Source organism: Convolutriloba macropyga, chromosome 12, assembly GCF_964194025.1.
Source record: "Convolutriloba macropyga chromosome 12, txConMacr16.3, whole genome shotgun sequence".
NCBI classification, from domain to species: Eukaryota; Metazoa; Xenacoelomorpha; order Acoela; family Convolutidae; genus Convolutriloba; species Convolutriloba macropyga.
The window spans coordinates 9,613,753-9,637,841 of record NC_134479.1 but is presented as its reverse complement, the minus strand read 5'-3'; the positions used below and the strand labels follow the sequence as shown (position 1 = coordinate 9,637,841).

At 36.6% G+C, this 24,089-nt stretch overlaps 2 protein-coding genes across 2 annotated transcripts in view; one reads left to right on the top strand and one right to left on the bottom strand.

Moving 5' to 3' along the window:
• Positions 1–23,655, top strand: part of LOC142350699 (uncharacterized) — a 44,890-nt gene extending 21,235 nt beyond the window's left edge. Inside the window, exons 6-7 of the mRNA XM_075402628.1 lie at positions 19,054–19,176; positions 23,433–23,655. Coding sequence (XP_075258743.1) covers positions 19,054–19,176; positions 23,433–23,437 — 128 coding nt within the window. The 3' untranslated portion in view covers positions 23,438–23,655. The remainder of the gene's footprint in view (positions 1–19,053; positions 19,177–23,432) is intronic.
• LOC142350700 (uncharacterized) overlaps positions 1–24,089 on the bottom strand; it is a 72,496-nt gene that overhangs the window by 21,102 nt on the left and 27,305 nt on the right. The window lies entirely within an intron of this gene.

Here is a 24,089-nt window from a genome sequence, read left to right as displayed (position 1 = left end):
TCTCTCCAATTGCAAGAGAAAAATCAGTGAATTTTTTTCTACAAAAATCCGTGTCTCTTTTGTCTTGAGAAACAAGTAAAATGGTAAAAATCGATTGCGTCAAGTTTCTGAGCAGTTCTCGTAGACATAAACACGCAATTTACCAACACGAGGAGAAAAATTGTTGGTTGTTTTATTATTAATTTGACTTCCCTGGTATTCCTCTTGACTTCTTGTATTTTGTGATCTCAACTGCTGTCAATCAAAATTGTGAGCGATCTCGAACTAAGTTTCAAGCAATCATTGCTAACAATTTGGTTTTTGCTGCTCGAATAGGAGTTTTGGCATTATACAGGTTTTAAGACTCAAAGATGAGTATTGGGATTCTATTGGTTTTTTTAAAGCGAAGTTTGTTAAATAATTGACCTTTTGACTTTTCTTTTTAACACTGACTTCTGCTTTAGAACGTTAACCTCTGTGGACTAAGATAAGATTCTAACAGTAACTTAATTACTAATACATAGTCATAAGAAACTACTCGTAATACTCAATGTCAAAAGTGCATTTTGAGAAGTTTTCCTCCCATAACAGTCCCTTCTCCCTACTCAAATTTCAGACACCTCATAGCTACATCCCTCATCCTCTCAACCTAACACTCCCCTTACTTATTCTCCTCACCTACCCCACTCCCCACCTACCTGCCTCTTTTTTAAATAAAAACAATTTCTCTGGTTTCATTGAACTATTGATTTCTTCGCTATTTGTTTTCTCCGTTATTTCATACCTTAGGGAAGGTTAGGTTAATTCATTCATCCAACAGCTTTTTTTTGCCATTCATTCATCCAATTTTGATTGAATTGGGTGCGTTTCGTCATTTTTCACTCTTTTTTGAGAGATTTTCGGTTCATTCGTGTGATTAAGTTTTTAGACAAACGTGACTTACCTCACTCACAAAAATAACTTTCCTGAGAATCAAAGTGACTTTTCCGTACTTTGATTCCCGAGACAAGTCCAACTGATTAGTTGTCACCCTAATTGAAGATTTTTTAGAGTGGATGACAGGAGAAGTAAGGAATTAGAGAGAAAGTAATCAAATTATCAGGTCTAAGTAAGTATTAAAAAAATAGCAATTTAATTTCTCTGTCTTTTTTATTTCGTTGAAACTGCGGACCTACGACGCTATTGCGGATATTTGCTGGCAATCTGACAGCTATGTTTAATCTTCAGCTGATCTACATAACTTGCTTCAGCAGGTAATGATCTAGTCAGCTCTCTGTTACCAGACCATCTTCGTCGCAAGAGGGGAACTGAAGAAAAACTTTGTTGCATAGCTCGTCGAGACAATGTCGTAGTCTACCCCTCGATTTATAAGAGTGTCGTGGGCGCCATTATTGACTATAAATACATGATTCTAAGCGTTCACTGTGTAAATTGCATAACAGTTTAAATCGAGCTGAAAAATTTTATTTAGTCAAGTAAGTAGTAAGTAAATACTGTCTCAAGAGAGGGGGGGTTATCCTACGATACTTAAACATGGGATAATAGGGGGTTATCCTAGACAGAAAGGGATTAACTTTCATTCTTTACCAGATGTGACTATTTCCAAGGCGGCAAACTTGTTTTCGGTCAAACAGCCAACTTTGTTCTAAATTTCGTTCCGATAAGAGCTGCAAGTGAACAATTTATTGAAACGTATTTTAGCACTCATAAACACAAAATTTACACGGTTAGGAATTCAAAAGGCGCAATTTACGTAGTTAAGTACAATAAGTTTATTGTCTGCGTGCAACTTTAAATGCTGGTTCTTCTTCATAATCGCTACTACTACTTTCACTGCACTCATTAGCTTCATAATTAATGAATGGGTTAGGGGAGGAAGAGCTGGAGCTGGTGGTAGCATCGAAATCTACGATATCATCGCTATCAATATCGTCCTCGTTAATAATACTTGTCATTGCAAATCCCGGGTCAGGTGTTTCCCATTCTTCCGGGCTTTCACTTATTGTTGTATCCGGTACAACAAAACTATTATTATGGTCCCACTTTGGACTCGAATCTAGGAGAAGGTGAGCATAATTTTCTACATTTTCGTAGTCCCACTCTACTTCATCGCTATCCCAAGAAAAATCTTCGACTCGGCAATGATCAATTTTATAGTGGCCGAATGGTAGTGTTTTAATTCCCTCGTTCAAAATGTGGCGTTTATTATCAAAAGCAGAGAGACATATTTTATTCTTTGAAACCGTTTGTAGAACATGCTTTTCCGAAACAATCCTTGTGTTTTCAGCGCGCAGTGTACTACCAGTCACAAGTGTATTATTGTAGTCTGCATGTCGAAGCAAATTTTGGGCTGCTCTTGTTATTCCTTTGGCGGACATTTTTCGGTTACCTATGAACAGAAAAAAGCAGTCAAATTATGACAATCATACAAGGATAGTTGGTACTTTGTTAGTTTTTTCCTGAATCATTAAACGTAAAATACTCACTAGTGGAAGTAATGCTGTACAGCTTTGGTTTCAGGCATATAAACTCTTTTATATAATCCCCAGCAAATTCGTCTTTGAATTTTAAGACGACGCGCTTATTTTCTTCGCTGTACAGTTCGTGATCTTCTGGGTAATTTGAGAAGTCGAATTGATCAAGAACATTGCTCTCCTTCAGTTCACGGTAGAGATCTTCACAATTGATCCGGTATAGCAAGCTATCAGTATCACTATAAAGTAATCGACAGTCAAATGAAGATCGCATTGTTCTATAGTGAAACTTATACATGTAGTATTTCGCTAGATCAAGTATTGTGGCCCCTACTATAGTTGGTGTATCCCAATAGATCTTTCTTGGGCGGGAGGAGAGAGAGCTGCCATGTTCTCGCCAAATACTTTGAATTTTTCAAACTCAAACTTGCTTACTATGGTTAGGGTTCGTCTTGCGTCTCTCGTAAGCTCGATTTTCATCCGTCGACGTTTCGATTCGCAGTTTTTCCCATAAACGGCGTTGTTCATTAGTTTATAGAAACTCTCCTCAAATTTATTCGAAGCCGCTTGTCTCTTCTCACTGTTCAGGGTTATATAGGGTGTTAACCAATTGTTTTGAGTAAACTGTAGTACACGATGCATTTTCCTCATGACAAATCCCAAGTTAACATACAGTTTCAACAGCTTGTAATGCAGCACATAATGTTCTTTGTCGAAGAAAGTCTGCAACAGTTTTGGAACTTTTGAGGGGGGTAAGTTATGACTCTCTCGCAAATTCACTTGGTAGTCACTGAGCCAGTCATCCTCAACAATATTTTTCGATGGTGCGAGGGGGAAGTCCTGATGGTAATCGTGTAGACTTGCTGGATAATGCAAGTCGACTTCCACGAAGTAACCGACAGGGTTATCATCAGGACAGTTTAGTATCTCAGCCAGTGTAATATCAGAGTTAAGCGTAAAATCTGACTGAGGGAGTTTTTCATTTTGCATGACGCCACCGTATAGGTTATTGGCGTCCACGCAGAAGCCAAATCACGAGGGTTGTGAAGAGTCGTAATCTGGTAAATATTTATTATTTGTTGTAAACTTTCTCATCTCGTAGACTGAACATACTCCCCCACGTACTGCTCCTTCTATCATATCGAGGTGCTCGCGTTCTGTAAGCAATTCGACCTCCGCCTTGCATATTCTCATGGATGCTTCCTTAGCCATATTTGGCAGTGTGTAAAAGTGCATGCAATCGAGTTTGTAGGGGGAGAAACTGAGCTCTCTGTGGAATTCACAAACGCATGCGAGAAGAGCGCAATCGGTTTTCAGGTATGCATCGTGGTAGTCTTGTAGAGTTTGGCAATTCAGAGTGTTCCACATCGTCTTGGCGTGGTTCAAGTTTTCTTGAGTTATTGTTACTGCGTTTTCTTCTAAAGTGTTACGCCATTCATTAAGAGGCGCTAAGGATTTTTCGCTGAACTTTTCTCGACCGCTAACATATCAATAGGGGTAATATCCTTTTTGCTGCAGGAGCTTCAATTCTGTTGAGGATAGGTTAGGGAAGACAGAAGCAATTATTCCAAAACGATCTCTTGGTAAAATGTCAACCAACTTTTCGAGAGACGAATTCATCATTTTGAATGAATCAATGAACCTCAGATTTTCATACTTTTTGATCACTTTTCCATCATCTAGGGTTATGGTCTCCACGAGTACTCCAAAATTCATGGAAATGTATTTTTCATCAGTAGATGGAATTACACTTACAGTGGTCGCTGGCTCACAAGATTGGAGGGCTAAACAAATGTGATGAAGGTCATAATTTTGTATATTATGACCCACCACAGGGGTAAAGTTGACGTTCCTTCGTGCTCGATTGCATTTCTCATGAGCCCAGCCAAGAAATTGTCCGCTGTAGTGGCAGTGATCCAGATCAATTGATGATTGTTCATCATTATCGTCAAAGGCTTCGTTACATATCCAACATTTGCTAGCTGCACTTTTCGAATACTGGCTACGGTCACCTCTGAAGAAAGGAAAAGCTCGTTTGCGCTTGTATATATCCTTGGCTAGTGTGTGTAACATGTTTACAGATTTAGTAATTCAATCTTCAGAGCTGTCCACGTGGAAGAAGATGGGTTTTGTTGAGTAGTGATCAATTACTGCAAGTGAAAACCCACAGGGCTCGTGTTTTTCAATAAATCTGGTGTATGAGTTGTTCCCGTGGGGCGTGCATCCTGCTACTGGACACAAGAAGGATTCGAAGTCAAAGTAAATGACTAATGGAACAAACCAGGTAGCGGCCAAGTTTTTGAATTTATATAAATTTTTTCCCGGAGCTGGTAATCGAACAACAGCCGGCGCATTTTCACAGCAAGTTTCCATATGTGCGGTAAGCTTTGCAAGGCCTTCTTCACACAACCAGAAACAATTCCGGCAAATATGAAAAGCAAAGCGAAATTTGGTATTTCGGAGTTGACAGACTACCTTAACCAAGTTGGTAATCAACACATAATGATAACAATCTGCTTTGTATAAAAGCAATAAATCCATTGTGAAGTTTGAGACAAACTTTGACATTCTGAGTGGAAATAAGTCTCTACCATCATAACCAAAAACGTTGATTCGAACTTCATTTAGATTTTCGAACTGATTGATGTCTTCTAGCCCCATGGGCATATCGAAGTGTCCAGTTGGTTGATGAAGGTTGGCTTGCTTGTAAGTTTCGGGTGAAGTTTTGTCTGTGTTGTAGTTCCTTCCTGGTCGATCTAAGCTAATATTGTTGTGCATATGATATGCAGCAATATAGCAGTAAAGGAAGCAATTTGCGTCCTCATGGTTACGAATATTAAGTAAACCGCGGCAATTTTGTAATTTTGATGGTAATGCAATGTAAGACGAGCCAGTTATAGGTCGGTAACGGGCAAAGTTCACAATTATTTTGATAACTTTCTCAAGCACCCAACCACTACCATTAGAGGCAAATGTCGTTAGCACTATCATCATCTTCTCGACCATAGTCCAGAAGGTCTCACTGCTAAGTCATTGACTATACACCGGTGTCATGAGCGAATTTGCATAAATTTCAATAAGCTCATCTTCCTGCTCTTCGTTTTGACTCGGCTTTCGGAGTTGAAGATGAGCACTAAATTGAACTTTTTGTGATCCTTGTGAGAGTTTTTGTTCTATAAGCGAATCGATTTGTGGTTTATGCTGGAGCATGAACTGAGCAAGGTCTGTGTAGGCTTGGGTTGGTGATGGCGGCAGATGGTAGCTCTAGGTAGCAGAAGGGTACCATTAAAGGCAGTTTCGGCCGGCGCTTGAGTTGGTGCGAATTGATCGCCAAAGACAGGTAAAGAATGCAAAGAACTCATATGCTGAGCAAATAATCTGGTGTCGTTAAAGCCCATATAGCAGGACCAACAATTTGTAAATTTTTGATGACAAGTCCTCATGTGTTGTTCCAGTTCAGAAAGTTTTCTACAAGTGAATGTACAAATACAACAGGTAAAGACTGGTAAACCTACTTCGTCGGGATGGTAGCGATGCTCATGGCGAGATTGATTTCCTCTGTTTGCAAAAGTTGCCGAACAATATTTGCAATTGAAAACCATAGTTGAAAAATTGAAGATTCAAAAGTTAACAGAGATAATGACAACTTTCGTAAACATGTAACTCAACTTCAAATGGCGAATTTATTTCTATTCCACACGAGGTTCATATAAGACGCGCGCAATTCAAACTTTCAAAATTTTCGAATTTGATTGGATAATAAGAGCGCGTCTCCGCTTTAGTCAACTACTATGAACATATCAAGTTGCGTTGAACGTAAAGTAGCGCTTGACTTTACGTTTCTCACTGAACAACACTGACATGATAAAACTTGTTTGTTATTTTCGAATTATTAGTAAAATATATAAAAAGATTTTTTTAAAACCAGGGGTAGTTCTTTTAGTTATTAGTTATATGTGATGTAAGAAAGCATATCAATTGCAATTTTTTGATTTGCTAACTTTTAGGTTTAGTCAAACTTTATGAGTTTTTAATGATCTTTCAATCAAATATTTTGATCTTTTTTCTTCAATTTCATAGATAATATGCTCCAATGACATAAGGGTAGAGGAAACATTTGTGTTTGAACCCGTTAGATGTAATATTACACTCCAGTAGCCTACATAAAAAGAAATTTTTGATTTGATTTCCATAGTATTTTTGAATAATATTGCAAAAACATTGCTTTTTTGTACACTTTGTTAAATTTTAAGTACAAGGGATGCTTTGGACGGTTATCATGCACAGTTTTATTACTGTCACGGTGTTTGAACAGCTAAAAAATCTACTAAAAGCAAATGAAATGTTCAATTTTTTTCGCTTAATGTTGCAAAAAAAAGCGATTTTTGTAGTTTTTTTACTGTAGATGCCGATGGGTGCGTCTGACGATGTTGGTCATCATAACCAAAAATGCTCCGCGGGCACTAAAACGCAGGAACCGACAAGAAAAAATCCCTCATCTTTATCAGGAAAAAAGTTAGATTTTCTGTCAATCATGATCAATCAATGTCATCACATTACAGCCAATGACAAGCCCCCTGTTGCAAGCATTTTTCGATGACAGCTGTTATGAGATGATTTTGTCTCCAGACCCCAAAAAATCGGTTTTTTTGAAAAAACCTGGTGTATCATTATTATTTCGGGTACTTCAATTGCTAATTAATGCCAGATGTTAATGAGACGTTAATGTCCAGATGTTTTGAAAATCGGTGAAGGAGCCGTTTTTCGACCCTGACCCTTATGACCAAAAGTGACAAGCATGTACCACTGATTAGAAATCTGTTTAAAAAAATGGGAATTTTTTTTTCGTTGATTACTAATTAGACTAATTAGTTGCTAATTAGCTGTTAATTAATGGTTAATTATCTCATGAAGGATTGAGTTTATTTTGACGAGCGTTATGAGCTTTTTTGTAGTACAGTGTCTGATAGTGTCAACCCAATAGTCAGTTTCATCCCAACTATCTGTTGGAGCCGACTTTTTTGGGGTCAAAGGTCATCATGAAAAACAAAAAAAAAATTTTTTTCGTTTTTTTTTCAACTTTTTTAGAAGAAATGTGGTCAATTTTTTTATTCATATCGGTAGCCCACAAAAAACAGTTGGTGATGGCGTTCAGGTTTTGAGTTTTCGTTCCGTCGAAAAAAATTTATTAAGCAAAAAAAACCGGAAAAATCTCATTTTTAAAAAAAAATCCTGTCTTTTTTTCCTCCTTTTTGCTGAAAAAATGATGTTTTACTAGTTTAACTAACATCTGAAGGTATACCCAACAGGAGCGCTGATATTATATCAGCATACGAAGAACGATTTGCTAAATGAAGTTTTTGTTTGATAAGGACTTTATGCATTTTTTGAAGCTTTTGTTCAAACCTAATTTTACATTTCAATAGCTTTCTCAACAAATTTTCTCTCAACCAATCAGAAGCTTGTTTGCTTCCTGCTATATATTCGAACACGTTTGAACATGTCCATTTTGGAAATTTTCTCCCAACTTTGTCTCACTAAACATTACTGTTTTTGTGAACATGTTTGAACATGTCCATTTTTGTAAAATTCTGATTCTAAAGTCTGCTAGCTATATAAAAACATTAAAAGAAGAGTGTCAATTAGCGAGCTATTCACAAAAGATAGTAACACAACACACCAAAGTGCAAAGGAAAAACAATTCAATATTAAATAAGTTGTTAGAGGTCAAAAAAGTCCATTAGAGAGTCTTCTTGTTTTCGTTTTTTTGGTGCTGCGGACACTACTGGAGTTTCCGAGCAATTGGGTGTCTTGACATCGGCTGCATTTGTTTGGGTTTGTGGTGTCTGAAAGTTTGAACCAGATAAAATGTTGACATCAAACTGACTTGCAAAATTGTCAGAGATCTTGTTCTTCCTCTGGAAATCCTCAAAGAGTGACGGACTTTGGAGGGTTGGAGTAAAAGTTGGGCTTGGATCCACAGCAGGAGTTGTTGGAACACTGACTGAAACACTCGGTGACTGACTGTCCGGTGAGGATGGTGATGATTTGACACCCCACATATCACCCAAATTTTCGCAGGCTTGATATGTACCGAGTTGATTCTCGAATAAGGGCACAAAATCGCAGTCGTATCTGTACAAGATTAGTCTCACTTCCTCCGGCAAAGTTTCTTCAGTCGAATGCATTTGTGGTATAGTTTTTGGTGGTAAGTGTCCTCCAGAAGTAATGATACTGGATTCAGCCGGCTCCGTTTTTTCCGGTAGGGCAGCAATAGCGTTAATAAATAGCTTCGGTATCAAACAATGCTGGTAGGTGTACCACAAATCGTTTTTTCTTTTCTGTTGTATCAGAACGACAAAATTTTCAAACACGGTTTGGTAAACAAGAGTTCTCTCAAAGGAGATAGCAGACTCCGAAAGAATTTTCACGGACATTGTTTTCAAGTTCAAGTTCGATTCAATAGTTAACTGTTAAGTAAGAGCAAACGAAAGAAATGAACACAAGTACAAAATTCTTTCCCAACATGTGTTTCGCAAGGTTCGCCTTATCTAAGACCAAACAAATGATTGGAGCATAATCACACCTAGTTGCCTAATATATTGTATATAACATGTGGTTAGCCACACTGTTGTTCCTTTACAGAGGAATTTGGGGTCACATCTGTTTTGTATTGGTTTTATGTAAATTGTGTGTGGTCTCTGCACTATACTATCTAGGGTCACATCTGTTCTAAATCAACTTGTATGTAAAATACATGGGTGCCTACACTATTAATGATTAACTATCTCCCACACAGAAATGTGGGTTGTGCTGATAAATTTATTGCTTTATATACAAAACACATGTACTTGTTATCTTTGTTCGCAAGTAGGTTCTGGTGGTTTATAGAGGTATGGTGTTTATTAACTATTATCTAAAAATGAACACAAGTACAAAATTCTTTCCCAACATGTGTTTCGCAAGGTTCGCCTTATCTAAGACCAAACAAAAGATTGGAGCATGGACACGCCTACTTGCATAATACAGCTCTTTGTTTATAGCATGTGGTTAGCCGCACGGTGGTTACTTTACAGAGGAATTTGGGGTCACATCTGTTTTGTTTTGGTTTTATGTAAATTTTGTGTGGTCTCTACACTATACTATCTAGGGTCACATCTTTTCTTAATCAACTTGTAAAATACATTGGTCCCTACACTATTAATGTTTAACTCTCTCCAACACAGAAGTGTGGGGTTGTGTTGATAAATTTATTGCTTTATATACAAAACACATGTACTTGTTATATCTGTTCGCAAGTAGGTTCTGGTGGTTTATAAAGGTATGGTTTCAATTAACTATTATCTAAGGTCACATACGTATAAAAGTCTAAAATGAACAGTCTCAAGTACGCCGTGGGGCGTACTTGAGATTGTATTTACCAATCACTTGGATTTAATTAAAAATATGACGACACTGGTTGGTTTGATCCCAACCTGCCGCGCCTCCTAACTTCGTAGTTATTTACATTAAGAGCAAGTGATAAAACAAGTTGCCTACCATGCTTTTTACTTCCTCAAAAGACACACAGTTTGGAGATTGCTAATTTGACATTTCCCAAACTGAAAAGCGTTTGGTCAGGGCAACTTTAAAAACTTACGAAAGAACCGGAAGATATGTGTTTCTAAAATTGTTCAAGAAAGCGGCCGAGGATTACGAGTTTGAACAGAGAATTTCTCTAACTCTAGAAGAGTTTGGAAATTTAGTCAAAAAAGCAGAAAAAATACGTGAAGCTGCTGCAACGCAAGATTCAAAACCACCCCCAGCAAAGAAGCAGAAATTTGATCAGTGTAGTAGAGATGGTGGAAGCAATGTTTGAGCGCTCTCCCAACTATTTCAAACAATTTCAAAAGCAGTTCAAGTTTTTAATTGCTGATGAAAAGCCAAACTTAACAGCTCCGAATAACTATGCTGTGTGTCCTCATTTTGAGTCTGAATTTTGTCAGTTACCAACTAACCATTTTCAAGTTCTGATTGAGAGTGCAATCGATGTTGAGACCATGAAGCCAATCAAAATTTTTGCAGTTCCCTGTCTCTTCACTACCTTCAGACACTTATTTTTAACCTCAACGAGTCTGGAATTTAAAGGAGATACATTTTCAAAATTACAGCTTGCCGTTGACTTTAATAACAAATCTGGAGAGAAAAGGGATACAGCAAATGTACGCAAGCGACTTCCACCCTTGGCAACAGCGGCAACCAAACTATCAAAATCTACAGCGGTCACTAGCGGAATCTCAAAAACTTTGGCGAGATCTACATCAATTGTACCACAGAAAACAATTCACAATTTTGTATGTTCTACAATTTCTTCGAAAACTCAAACTGATCAATTTAGTAGTGAAACTTTAAAAAGAGTGGAATCAATTTTGAGTGGTCCTCATTCTGGTGCTTTTTGTCAGATTATGGATATATTTATGAGTGGTTTTGGAAAACTAAACATTGATTCTGATTTACTATTTGTTAGTCTTGTATATGAAGAAAAAATTCAGTTTTAAAAAAAATTTATTTCACAATATTAGTTTTGTTAGAGCATCATGTGAAGAGCAAAGCGAATCAATTGAAAATCACTACAATTTACAATTTGTCTATCATCAAATATTAAATTAGCAATAAAAATACAAAAGAGTCCACACAATTCTGAGTTTTGACCTTGAATTGGTTGGTTTTCAAGTAATTGGTGAAACTGTACATTATTTTTTGCAAGTCGTTGATAAATATTCTTGTAAGAAGACAAGGATCGTCCAAGGGGATCAGCAAACAGAAGATGGTCGTTCTTTTTACAAATGAGGAGCCAGTGCGTGCCAGGACTTTGAGATTTTGACGCATTTACTATTAAAAAAGGATTTGATTTCAATTTTGAAGGAAAATTGTCTGCTGCAAATACACCTCGAAATTTGTGCTTTAGTTTTTTTACATCTCTGAATTAAACCATTAATATCATCTTCGTCCATCATCAGTTTGTTAGAATATGATTTTTTGACACTCGTTGCGCAGTATCAACAAAAATTATACTAGCTTTTTCTCCAATAATAAAAATTTCAATGTTGGTCGGTAACGCTGCTGAAAACTTCCACTCGATAGATATGGAGCAGTTTGTTAGCTCCGGGTGTATAAAATCATGAGAAGCTTGTTGGTTGCTAGTCAGATCAAATACCATTATAAAATGGTTGGGATAGTCTGACAGACTTATTCCGTGTCCATTGTCAATATAGGCTAAATCCGATATTGTATTAAAATAAAGGCGTTTGTTATCAGTTGTAGATATTGGGCTATCAGCCACTGGTAACCCGTTGCGATAAATATATATCTGTTCCAAGTCAAATTTTTGAAAATGAAACTGATTTTGCATGTTGTTGCCCAAAAAAGCTTCGTTTGTATTGAGACAAATGGCTAATCTTCGGATTGGCTCTCGTGCAAAAATATCCTCTTGCTTCCAACTATGCAGACCAGTTGAAGCCAAAAACGTCTTTTTCAAAGTTTCAAAGTAAGGATAGGCAGCAGGGCTAGTAAGCAACGTTTTTTCAATGGCAGACACGACCTCGTCATTCAATGTCATCTTGCGAACGTACAAATTAGCTTCAACAATTTTCACCTTGTAATGTTTTGCAGCATCATCGGAAACGATAACAAAATCATCAATAGATCTTCTGAATGCAATACGAAGAGTTACACCACTGAGCAGATGTTTATCACATGTGAAAAAGTCTACCGCTACTTTACCAAAAAAAGTGCATTCTGCTGACTCTCTGACCGAGTTTTTTCTTCGAGCAATTTCACCTGCTTTTATTGCAGATGGATCTTCTTCGTAAGAATAGCCTTGACATGCCAACCAAGTGTTCTTTGCGTCTTTGTTATGTGAGAACTCAGTTTCTATAAAACTCTTGTGTGCGTAATTTCCATTTGCGTTTCAACCTGTTGGCTGACACTGTGCAGTCAGAGAAAATAGAATGTAGCACATTATTGCAAAAATAAGGAGCATCGGTTCTAGCAGTGTCAGCAGTAGCTGCCCCGTCATATTTGAGATCAGCTCCTGAAGACTGAACAATTTTGCATTTGACTTCCAAAAAAATTTTTTGTAAATTAATAAAGTTGTTACGGTCACCAGTTACCTCGAACTCTAACATGGGTCCATCAGGACTATAAACAGGTCCCAATTTTTGACAAAAACTTCCATCGAAAGTCACCAAGAGCGCTGGCTTCTCAAACAGATCCAAAGAGCTATGGGTTCCTTCGTTTGGTAACAGGTTAGCGATCATATTTAACTTGAGAAAAGAAATCAGACCGACTTCTTTTTGGAACTTTTTGTTTTGAAATGACCAACTTTTGTTTGGTTAATCTTTTTCTTGGTGATTTTTTTGAGCGACTCCCAGTCGTTTTTCTTTGTTGCCGAAATCTTGCTCCCCCTGTTTGTTTTTTAACAGTGTTGCTTATTGTATTTTTGAGTGCTTGTTTGGGTGATTTTTTACTGCTGACAACGTCTAGCAGCTCTGGAACACTTTGCTTTAAAAGTTCTTTTCCAATACGTTTTGCAGTAGGAAGAATGAAACGTCGAGCTAGGGGCAAAGCGACCCGCCCAATTCCCGCAGCTAATGCACCAAAACCACTGCCTCTTTGCCGGTAGTGGCCAGAGAAATGTGGTAAGGATGTTGCTTGGTTAGCGTAATAAGAGTCCATGCTAATTGGAAAATTTTTTGAACTGAAGGGTTAAAATGACTTTACCGGTTCCCGAAAAGGGAACCAATTCTCCCGTTTCTGTGCGAAGCTCAATCGATATTGATTGTATGGTGTCTGATAAGTTTTTTTGTAATCTAAATTGGAAAAAACAATTCGATGAGTTGGTTCAAGCTCGCTGACACTACCGTTTTTCAGACGTTGTTTTGAATCAATGACTCGAAGCAAGGGGGCTTTTGTATCACCGACGTACTGGTACTCAATAATGTTCGTATATATAAAAATTAAGTGCTTTCCCGAGCAAAGATCAACGGGAAATTCTCCGTAGTATGCTACCGTTTCATCACTCTTCATTAGTCTGTTTGATGTTGCGCTTTTCTTTTTGTACCCTATGTGTACTCCACTGCCATCTGGAATGCCCGAAAAACCAATAATGCTGGGAATTTCTTTACTGGGAAAAGTAATTCCTTCATTTTTACCCATCAAAGTTTCAAACTTTCCAGTTTTCTTGATCTCTCTGAATGAAAAGTTTGGTAGTCCAACAGTTGGTTTGATAGTAGTTAGTATGTCAACAACTGAATTATAAGTTCCTGTCATGATAGACAATTTTTCACCGTTATACGGACGAGAGATCACATTGGCTTCGGTAGCCCTTTTCTGGCTGTCTTCGTACCCTTTTAAGCTATATACTACCATGTCTCCATTTACAATATGCTCAATTTTTGTGGGGAAAATGATCTCACTGAGAGCTACTCTCCAGTCACCAGCGAGTTGAATTTCATCATTGAATAAGTTTCGAAATGAACTGAGAGTGTTAGACTCAAAAATTTCCATTGAAGCAGATGAAATAACATGCACAAGGAATTCATCGGTGAAACGGTTTTCACTCATTTTTCTCTACACGAACAAGCTGTAACTCTGGTTGATAAAATTTACTTAAATTTTTTCACCGTTTGCATCAATAAGTGAATACGTTGGCGGATTGACGGTTGCTAAGCTTTCTACTTCAAAAACTTCGTCGGTGAAAGATTGTTTATACCCTTTCCTGAAGGCTTCGTCTTTTTTGACAATTCTAACAAAATCTCCAACGTAAAATTTGGGTCTCTGAAACTTGATTGTTTGAGCGCTCAACGAGACAAGTCGTGGAACATCCTTTTTAGTGACTTTATTTGGAGCAAGTTTGGTAACTCGGTTGACTCGTGAATTAATTGTTTTCACAAATTGATCCAGTTTATCTATGTAGGAGTATGTCCACTTTTCTTCAAGGTACTTGTAGATAATGTTTTTAGTGACCGAATGTTCCGCTCTGCGAATGCAGACTTTTTTTCACTAAAAGTGCTGTATAAATGAATTCCTCGTTTGTTGCATAAGGTTTTGAAGGCTCCAAGAAACTCTTTACCATCATCAACCCACACTTTTTGTGGTTGCTTGTTTTTTATCATTTTTTTAAAGGCAGAGGCAGTTTCCGTTGCATACTTTGTTTTTGAGGGCTCCACACGAAGGTATCTGGAAAGACAGTCGACCGCAACCAATAAATATTTAACATTTCTGTTGTATTTTGCTAGTTTATCCACAAAAGCAAAGTCAACGGACCAAATTTCATTTATGTCTTTTACTATTACTTTAAGTCTGGGAAATCGTAAACGAATTGGGCGATATTTTGTAAACGATCACTTGGTTTCCAAGTACGTCTTAACTTTACCAAATGATAATTTGCTTTGGGCTTTTAATCGCTTTGGGTTTCCAAACGATGCAGGTCCCTTCAAATACAGTTGGTCCAACGTTTTTTTCTCAGAAGAAGTAAGACCATTTTTGCTGTTTGGTCTCTCCTTCTGCCGTCTTTTTTCTTGTGCCCGTTTTTCTTTGGTTGGTAACTTGATAACCGCTTCCTGATTGTCCTCGTGGGCTTGCAAAAATTTCTTCTTCGCTTTCGGATGCTTCCAAGATCTGTTTGGCATAGGTATTCGAAACTAAATGAGGTGGAAGATCGAGAGCTAATAATGCTCGAGAATATTTTTGAATGTCAAATTTCTTTGTTGACTGCTGTGTGTTATACAAAAAAGTTGACGCTTTTAAGCCAAGTGGTTGGTTATCAATATGAATGATACCACCTGGATCTTCAATGGATATTGTCGGGGATTCTAATATCTTGTTGAGAATGGTTTCTGCTCTTCCGATTTTATTTTTCTCCATAACTCCCAAATCTCTCATTATTGACTGAAACGTTGTAGTTGTACTTTTTTTGACAATAGGTTCAATTTCACTGTCATCACTCATCGGCTCCTCTTTTTCCTCGTGATCTGTTTCAACATTTATGCTGGGTTCTGTCTGGACTGCTCCATCCTCTTTTTCACTTTTTTCCGGATTTTGTAACATGTTTTTTTGAATGAGAGACAATTGCGTGGCTTTCTGTTTGTAAACAGGATTGTCAAAAATTTCACTTTTTGCCGGTTGTGTTGACATGAACATTCTTTTGGGAATTAAGATAAATTCTTCAGTATACATTATCACTTCCTCAGATGAAGGTAACACGAGAGAGCAATACCTTTCAAAAGAACCGTGTTTTTAGCAAAAATCTGCCTTTTATTTTTTAAACTTGTTTGTTTAGATAAAAGTTTTTTAAATGATTTTCATGACCTTGTATTAATGTTTTCTTGACGGGAACGTTACCGTTGACAACATTAAGCAAACACTCGCAAAGAAAGTTAATAAAACTATTTGGTGCCGACTTGATTAGTTCTTTTGACTTTATGTCCGATGTCTCTAACATTCGCCACAGCATACAAAGCTCTTTCTCTCTCATTACTCAAATTGGTTATAACAGTTTAGCTGGGGGAAGGTAAAAAACGGATGGTCCTGGTGGAACAATATTGGAGCAGTAACGTAAAACGTCCGATGTTTTTGGATCCAGATCGATCAGTAAATGACCAAAGGGTTGTTTGGTTGCTAGCTCGTAGCTATCTTTCAAAAATTGCGTGTTATTAAGCTGTCGACCAATTAAGCCAATCTGTTGAATGTCACGGGTTGATTTAAATAAAATGATGTGTGTTGTATTAAGATCAATAGTTCGTGACCATTTACTTTGTTGAAATAAATTGTGTTTTACGTAAATTACACTAATGTTTTTGTGACGTCCTGCTGTAGCCAATTTCAAAAACTCTTTGTCATTAAAAATCTCTTCACATGAATCGTCAAACACCAACAGACAGTTTTCGAGCTCCGATATCAAATCGAAGCTTGAAAATTTGGTAAACTGTATGTTTAATTTTGCCTCTAGTGACTTAAATTTGGGTTGTTCATGTTGGTAGAAATAAAAAATCGAGAGGAACTTTGGAGAAAAAGTGTTTTCGAGTAACATTCTGAAAATAAGCTCTGTTTTTCCACAACATGACGGACCGCAAACAGCCTTAAACAACCGGTCAGTTGTTGAAATGATTTTTTTCATAATTTTGGGTTGGGAAGAGCGTATCCAACTGTACAAGAAAGAAGAGAAAACCAAAATGTAGACTCTTCACATTCAAGCTGGAAAAACACAAGTTTTACCAGAGAAACTATTATGAGAAAAATTATAATAAAAACTTGTGTAAAACAAACAACTTCTGATCGTGGTATCCTTGAGTTACAAAACCTCCATGATCGTCTTTCATGGTGATTATCATCAAACACTAAGTCAGTTGTTGCCCCGCCTGTATCTAACTGATCCTCTGCTTTACTCATTTCAAAATAATTTTTTTTGAAAAAGAGGTAAATTTGGTTATTTCATTATATAAATTTCATAAGATACAAATTGTGAGTTTTGATTATCATTGATAAAAGTAATGGTGTAGTTCGCATTTACTCTGTCAGTTTTTTCTCTGAAAACAATTGACTGTACATTGTTCTTTTCAATTCTTCGTCTTATTTCAGCTGGAAGGCTCTTATCCTTCAGTGACATCAGAACTGGTTCTGCACGCTTGGGCATAGGTAAAGGGGTTAGTTTCAGCTTTCGCATTTTCTCTTCCAAAGACATGGTACAATTGAAAGTACTCCAAAAGTGAAAGGTTTTTCTTGAAGGCTTCTATTTCAGCTCCAGTACAGACAATTTGCTGTCTCCTCAGTACAGTTTGACCACGACTGTCAACTTTTTCCTCTTTGACAAATGTAGCTGTTAATTGATTTTCATCCGCTATACAACTGTAAACCACTAAATTCGGGGACAAGTTCACTTGAAGTAGAGACGATGCTGCTTTCTCGGACCGTCGATTCATTCGTTAGCCACAGGTAAAAAAGTGTAGCTTTTTTTCTTGCACAGTGTTGATTTCTTTGCCGCTTAGGACAGCTTAAAACATGTAAAGTAAAAATTGGTGTCTCGTGAAAAAATTTCAAATTTTCAATTTTTGGACATAATAAAATCTCTAAATTGATAACGTCCTTTTTGAGAACTTTCTGAATAGTTTCTGTTTTTTCTGTTCCCTTCGCATAAAAAGTTGCCAAGGGAAATCGAAGTGCTATGCTATCAAAAATTTGTTGCAAATAACAATATGGATAATCTCCACTCTCCCAATTCAAACCATGGAGATATTTTGACACCCAACTGTATGATCGTCTCTCACTCGAAGACAGTATGTTGAATGAAGTTGGGGGTAAAAATGACACAGTATCGCAATAATTTTCTGTCGAAACAGCTAGTTCTTTGATAATAAAACCAGACTTTTTATGTCGAAAGCCTTCAAAAACAAGAACAACTGGTCTTGATTTCAACATTCCAGCAAACTGAATAAATTGCTTTTAAAAGTCTTTACATATAGACAGAAGGCAAGTCCTGTCACGTGACCAAGATACTCGTTTGTCACTGGACAGGGTATGACATACGAATAGCCCGGCCCTTTTTCACTATATTCAAAGACAAAACCTGAAGCGTCGTGAAGTATAGCATGCAACCTCAAAATTTTGTAAGACTTGAAATACTTGTCCAGAGACGAATTATCAATACCAATCAGTCCACCATAGGGTCTCATTTTCATCGCAATATCCAAATCAAGATCAGGATCCAAGTACTGACATGTTGCCAAGAAATAAAGAAACCTTTCACCGTATTGAAAATAATCCTTTTTCAATTCCTTGTAAATTTCGTGAATAGCTTTCAAATCAACCGTCGCTAGGGTTGTCATGGCGGAAAAATGAGTTTCAAGGCCGCCTAATCCCTTTAATCCCTTTCCGTCTAGGATAACCCCCTATTATCCCATGTTTAAGTATCGTAGGATAACCCCCCCTCTCTTGAGACAGTATTTACTTACTACTCAAGTATATTTAATTCGTACCATTTATTAATTGATTTATGGTCTTTTCATAGAAGGAGGCATTGAAATCTTTCCGATAATCGCAAGACTTTTCTTAATAATTTTGGTTGATGCTTGAAGATTTACGAGACAACAACAAAACACTACTGCAACATGGCAGAAAAATAACAACTTTCGATTGGGTTCCTTGTAGCCAAAAAGCTCGAGAAATATTGCAATCCTATGACAACTCAGTTGTGACAAGTAGATAATAAACGATTAATTTTTCATTACAACTTTATGGCACTATTAAAAATCTTGAAAAGCGACTCAGCCTGTCTGCGTTATATGCATTAGCAAATGTTAAAGAACCAGTAAAATTTGGGGCTCCTGGCAACTGATTTGGGTTCGACCGGATGGGTCGAGCGAAAGTTTATTGTTGCTTGATGGGTCGAGCAAAACTTTCAACAAGCAACAAGCAAGTTTATTGTTGCTTGTTGAAAGTTTATTCTTGCTTGTTTCATAGGTTATTTGTATCCATCGGGGTCCAGGGTTTTTTCTTGTGCCCGGCAGGGTCTCTGTATAAGTTTTGGCTAACTTCAGCTGTTGAGAAAATTATGATCTTTTAGATGTGAACGAATGTCTGGACGATGATTCGTGTATTGGAAATGCAACTTGCAACAACTCTATCGGATCATTTGACTGTTTCTGTGAACATGGTTTCAATTATCATGAGCGATGGGGGTGTCAAGGTTAGGTAGTCGTTCCAAGGAAATTAAAGAACCGTATTCTTAATTGCTCTCAGACGAAGTTTGTACCAATTATATTAGTCCTATGGTCTTTTTATGCGATTTTTTGCGTGGCCAATTTTTTGTCTGACCCATTTGACTTTTCATCCTCAAAAAAGGGATAAACAGGCTCGGACGGCATCAAGTGGCTGAGCAGCTCTCGTAGAGCCCTTAAGTTATTATTACTCTTTAAGCACGCGATTCGCAAAACTATTTTGAGGCGACAATTTCAAGGTGTGGAGGACGGTTCACAGTCTTAAAAGTTTGACCCTTCAACACTGTCCTGTATTTATAATTACAAATGAAAATTTGTCTGGCCTTATTTCGTCGGGCGATAAAATATTTTGTTATAGCTGCGCAGCTGTAAGCTGAGCGAAGGTATATTGTGGTGCTCTTGGTTTTTTACAATCCAAAAATTGGATTGTATTGGTGCTCTGTCTTTTTATATTTTTGTAAGATGTTTTCACACCTTTTTTTCATGACTTTGAGCTTTCAAAACAGGATAAACAGGTAAAGCTCAGCGGGCATCAAGTTTCATTAGAGGCCCTTAGCCGCGTTTAGTAGATCTTCAAGTACTTAGAGTAGTGAAGCTACTGGGAAGGCCGTAATTCAAGGTTAACAGGTCATTTCCAGAAGTTTTTGAGCCCAAAATGTCGTTTTTTCGGATTTTTTGTTGGACCAGTCTGAAATTGAGGTTTGTAAAAGTTGGTAAAAGTCTTCTGCAAGACGTAATTATTTTTTATGGCCATTTTAAGAGCAAAATTGTATTGCTACACTAAACATAAACAAGGTAATTTATTCTAATTTTCAAAAATTTTTTAGAATATTTTTGTTGTTTCAGCTCTTGGTGTCACAGTAATAGGTTATTTTATAGTTTCTAGTGGTAATGGAATGGTTTTCAACTTCAAGAATTTTCCAATTTTTTTTCGATAAAACTTGCGGTTTTTTTCCAATTTTCTGACATTAATTGTCATTATTCAAGTTTTCCAGCTCCAGGGGGCAAGAAATCTTGTCTAGGATTTGCTTATAATTTACTGCAAAATTTTTATTTGCCATGGCATAAGTCAATTTTTTCAATTTTTTTGAAAATTGTAGTCAATTTTTAGGTTTCTCTAACCTGAACAGCCAAAACATTTCTTTTAGTATTTGATAAAAGGTTACTGCATAGTTTCTAGTGGTAATGGAGAATGTGTTTCAAAATTTTAATATTACAAGTTTTAGCGATTTTCACATTGTAATTTTTTCTTTGACTTCCTGAAATTTTAGTCTTTTTCCTCAGTGGCCAGGGGTTTGCTGCTATTGAGTTTGCTAGTATGTTATTGAAGAGTTTTAGGTGGCAACAAAATAGTTTTCTGTATTTTTAGATTGCAAATATAAGTAATTTTTTAAATAAAGCTTGCAATTTAAAATTTTTTGATTGTTTTTAAGTTTTTTGAATGTTTTTGTCATTTTCTGAGTTTAACTATCTTTATTGGCCAACGAAATTTTTTAAATGTTGCAGATAAGTTACAAGACTGAACTCCACAGAGAAAAAATGAATTTGAACATTTTCGAAAAATATCATTAAATTTTTCCTTTTCATTTGAAGCATTTTCACATTTTTTGAAGCATTTGTCTTTTTTTTCAAGATTATCTAACTTAAGTGTCAAATTAATCTCTTTCAAGTCTTTTGCGTGAGTTAATGACTATATTGCATTGTATCATAAATGGCCTTCAGGTTAAAATCTTGAAGAGTTTTAGGAATAATTGTTTTTTTGTTTAGTTTGATTCTTTTAGTTTCTCAACTTTCGAGAATTTGTCTTTTTGTCTGGGATTGTTCAATTGATCTGCTGGTCAGGAACATTAGGCCTGTTTTTCATTCAATTCCTTGGATTGTGTTTCAGGACTTGTCCTGCTATGTTTTTTTGTTTCGTCGTCTGACGCTCTTTTTTCGTTTTACATTTGCTCACACAGCAAAGCTGAAAAAGTCAAATTTTCTGAATGACTTCTTCCTCTCACTAACGGCATTTGCTCGCGTGACGATTTCTCACTCACTTTAGCAAAAGTTTTTAGGTTATTTGCGCGATTAGATTTTGATCATATGTGACTTACCTCACTCAATAAAATGACTTTTGCACTTTAAAACTTAAGTTTAAATTGAATTTGTTTAAGGTCAAAGGAACTCATTTGTGCAGTAAAGGTCCCTAATAAGAGGCTTCTGCGGAATTAATTTTAGCAAGCTTTATTAATTTATAGCTGAATGTTTTTAACCTAGTTTTTTGAGCGGCGTCATTTTTTTTTCAATTTAGATCTTTATCTGTTTCTATCTCTAATATATGGCACGCAGGTCTATTCTTTCGCAGCTGTTCCGCCAATCTGCCGGCTATGTTTTGCTTTGAAGTTTATCTAGTTGGATAACCACGGAAGAATCTTTTTGTATTTCTGATGTTACCAGAGCATAGGATTTACTGTTGTGAGTGGTGACGTCTCATAAAATAGACGCACCAAAACAGAGAATTATTAAACGCATCTTAATGGTCAAAAATTGGCCAATTAAATAAAAGAAGATAAAGTACAACATTATCACTTCCCCTTGCAACCAGAATAAAATCAATTAACTATAACAGGAACTTTTTTGTGATTCTCGATAAAACCCAACAGGAGCTGGAATTGTTATTTTCGCTCCATTCCAATTATTATATGCCGTTTATGGACCCAACGGAAATTTTAAATACTAGGTTAATTGGACATCTCTCGGCTCTAGGCGGAAGAAATTTAAAAAATGTTTCTTTTTTAACAGGAGTTGAAAAAAAAACTTTCAAAAGTTGCACAAAAATTATACAGTCTACCTTTTTAAAACAAAAAGTGTCATTTCTGCGTTAATCGATGATCAAAATTCTTTCAAGAATCAGTTGGAACACAACAGAAACTTGCAAAACTTTTTTGATTGTTTAAAAGTTTTGGCTTTCTGAATGCTTGAAGACAGAAATGGGGAAAGTATTGAACCAGCCAGTTGCGATGAGAACCACTAATAAGTGCCCAAAATGGAACTCATTTTGGAACAAAAAAATTGGAGCGAGCGAACACAATTTATGGAAAACCATCTACAGTCTCATTTGGAATTGCCTCGACTTGAGTGAGGCGAATAATCAACTATGCAGAAAAAATATTTAGTTCAATGAAAAACTACTTTGTATGAATGACTTCTTTGGGGGGCATGATTTCCCCTTAATTGGGATTGACACTGTCTGTAATGTGTTACACCTTTAAACAGTCAAATTAAATGTAATTCCTAGAAATTTTTTTCTTGATCCAAATTAATTTGCGGCTATGCTAATCCCCTGCCATTTCAATAAATGGAGCTTTTTTCAATTATTTTAATCGTATCTTCTCTCTGCTAGACCGATTCTGAAAAAAAATTTGAAAAAAAAACTCATGAAAAAAAGCACGAAGTATTAAGACAAAGCAATGAATCTAAACCAAGTAATTTTTTCCAGTGTTCCTTCTATTTGCTTGCAAGGATGGTATAGTTTATGATATAGCGCAACGTTTTTTATTGATAACTCATTTTTATTGGAGAGATTTTTAACAGAGTAATTATATCACCGCGAACACCAAGAGTTAATTAGCATGCTCAGTGAGAAACTGAGGTACGCAGTAGGCTGCTTGAGCACTCATGCGAACCAATTTTAATTGGCTACTTTTAAAATTTGTTTGCTAACTGTGCTTTTATTTGCTTTCCTGTTACTTTTGTAGAAATTAATAGAATCAGAAATGGCTTCCCGGACCTTAGTGCCATAGTATTTCAGTACTGAAACATTGTATTCCAATTGTATATCGTCGGCCTAGTACTGTTTTAGTGTATCTTAAGAGTATGTTGCTATCTCATTTTGTGCAGTCTATTCGCATAGATACTTTTTTTTCTGAAAATAGAATGAACATCCTGGTTTTGATTCCCATGATGTTCATAGCAAAATCATAGAAAATTGTGAAAATTTCGAAAAAAAATTTGAAATTTTGGGCGATGCACTTTTTGAGCATGATGATGCCTTATAATCTTAAAACGTTGCAAGTAACGTATTAAGATTAGCAAAAAACCCCGCCAAAACCAGTAAAAACACGCCGAAACCAGAAGATACACGCCGGGAACCAGAAAACTGCCAAATTTGGACCGAAATTGCAGATTTTTATGGTTTTTATTTCAGATGGTAATGGAATTTTGTATGTCTTGTAAATTTTAGCCTAACGAGAATGGATACAGTACTGGGCCGACGATATACAATTGGAATACAATGTTTCAGCACTGAAATACTATGGGACTAGGGTCCGGGACTACCCTCGGTAGGGGTAATAGCCGACACACGAATTAGAAGACGTGCCAATTGGCCGACAGATTTCATCCGGACCTAGTAAAAATTACACACCTCTGAATAGTGTTATTAGAAGTTATCACATAAACAAATTCAGGGATCTTTTGCCCCCCAGTCCTATATAAAATGCAAACAATATGCTATAACATGTGTAAGTAGGGGGTGCAAATGGACGTGGGGGGGGGGGGGGGGGGTGGGCAAAAACAGAAAAGATCCAAATTCAGTTGCGATAATTTCTCCCATGTGATAGATTCATATCGAGTCCCTCGGGCTCCGAAGGCATGATCAAATTAGATAATAGCTATAGCCAAGTTTGTTTTAGAACTAAGGGAGTTTACTACGCATAATTTTAAGGCCAATCCAGTCCTCATTCAGAGGAGTATTCAGGTCACAAATCGCCGTGGTTTTCTTCTAATTCATGACCAATTCAGAACTCCGAGTCAGAGGAGTTATTGCTTATAATTAGTTATAGTTTTCAGCTATAACTTTATTATTAGCTATTTAGTTGACTGAATTCTGACCGACCAA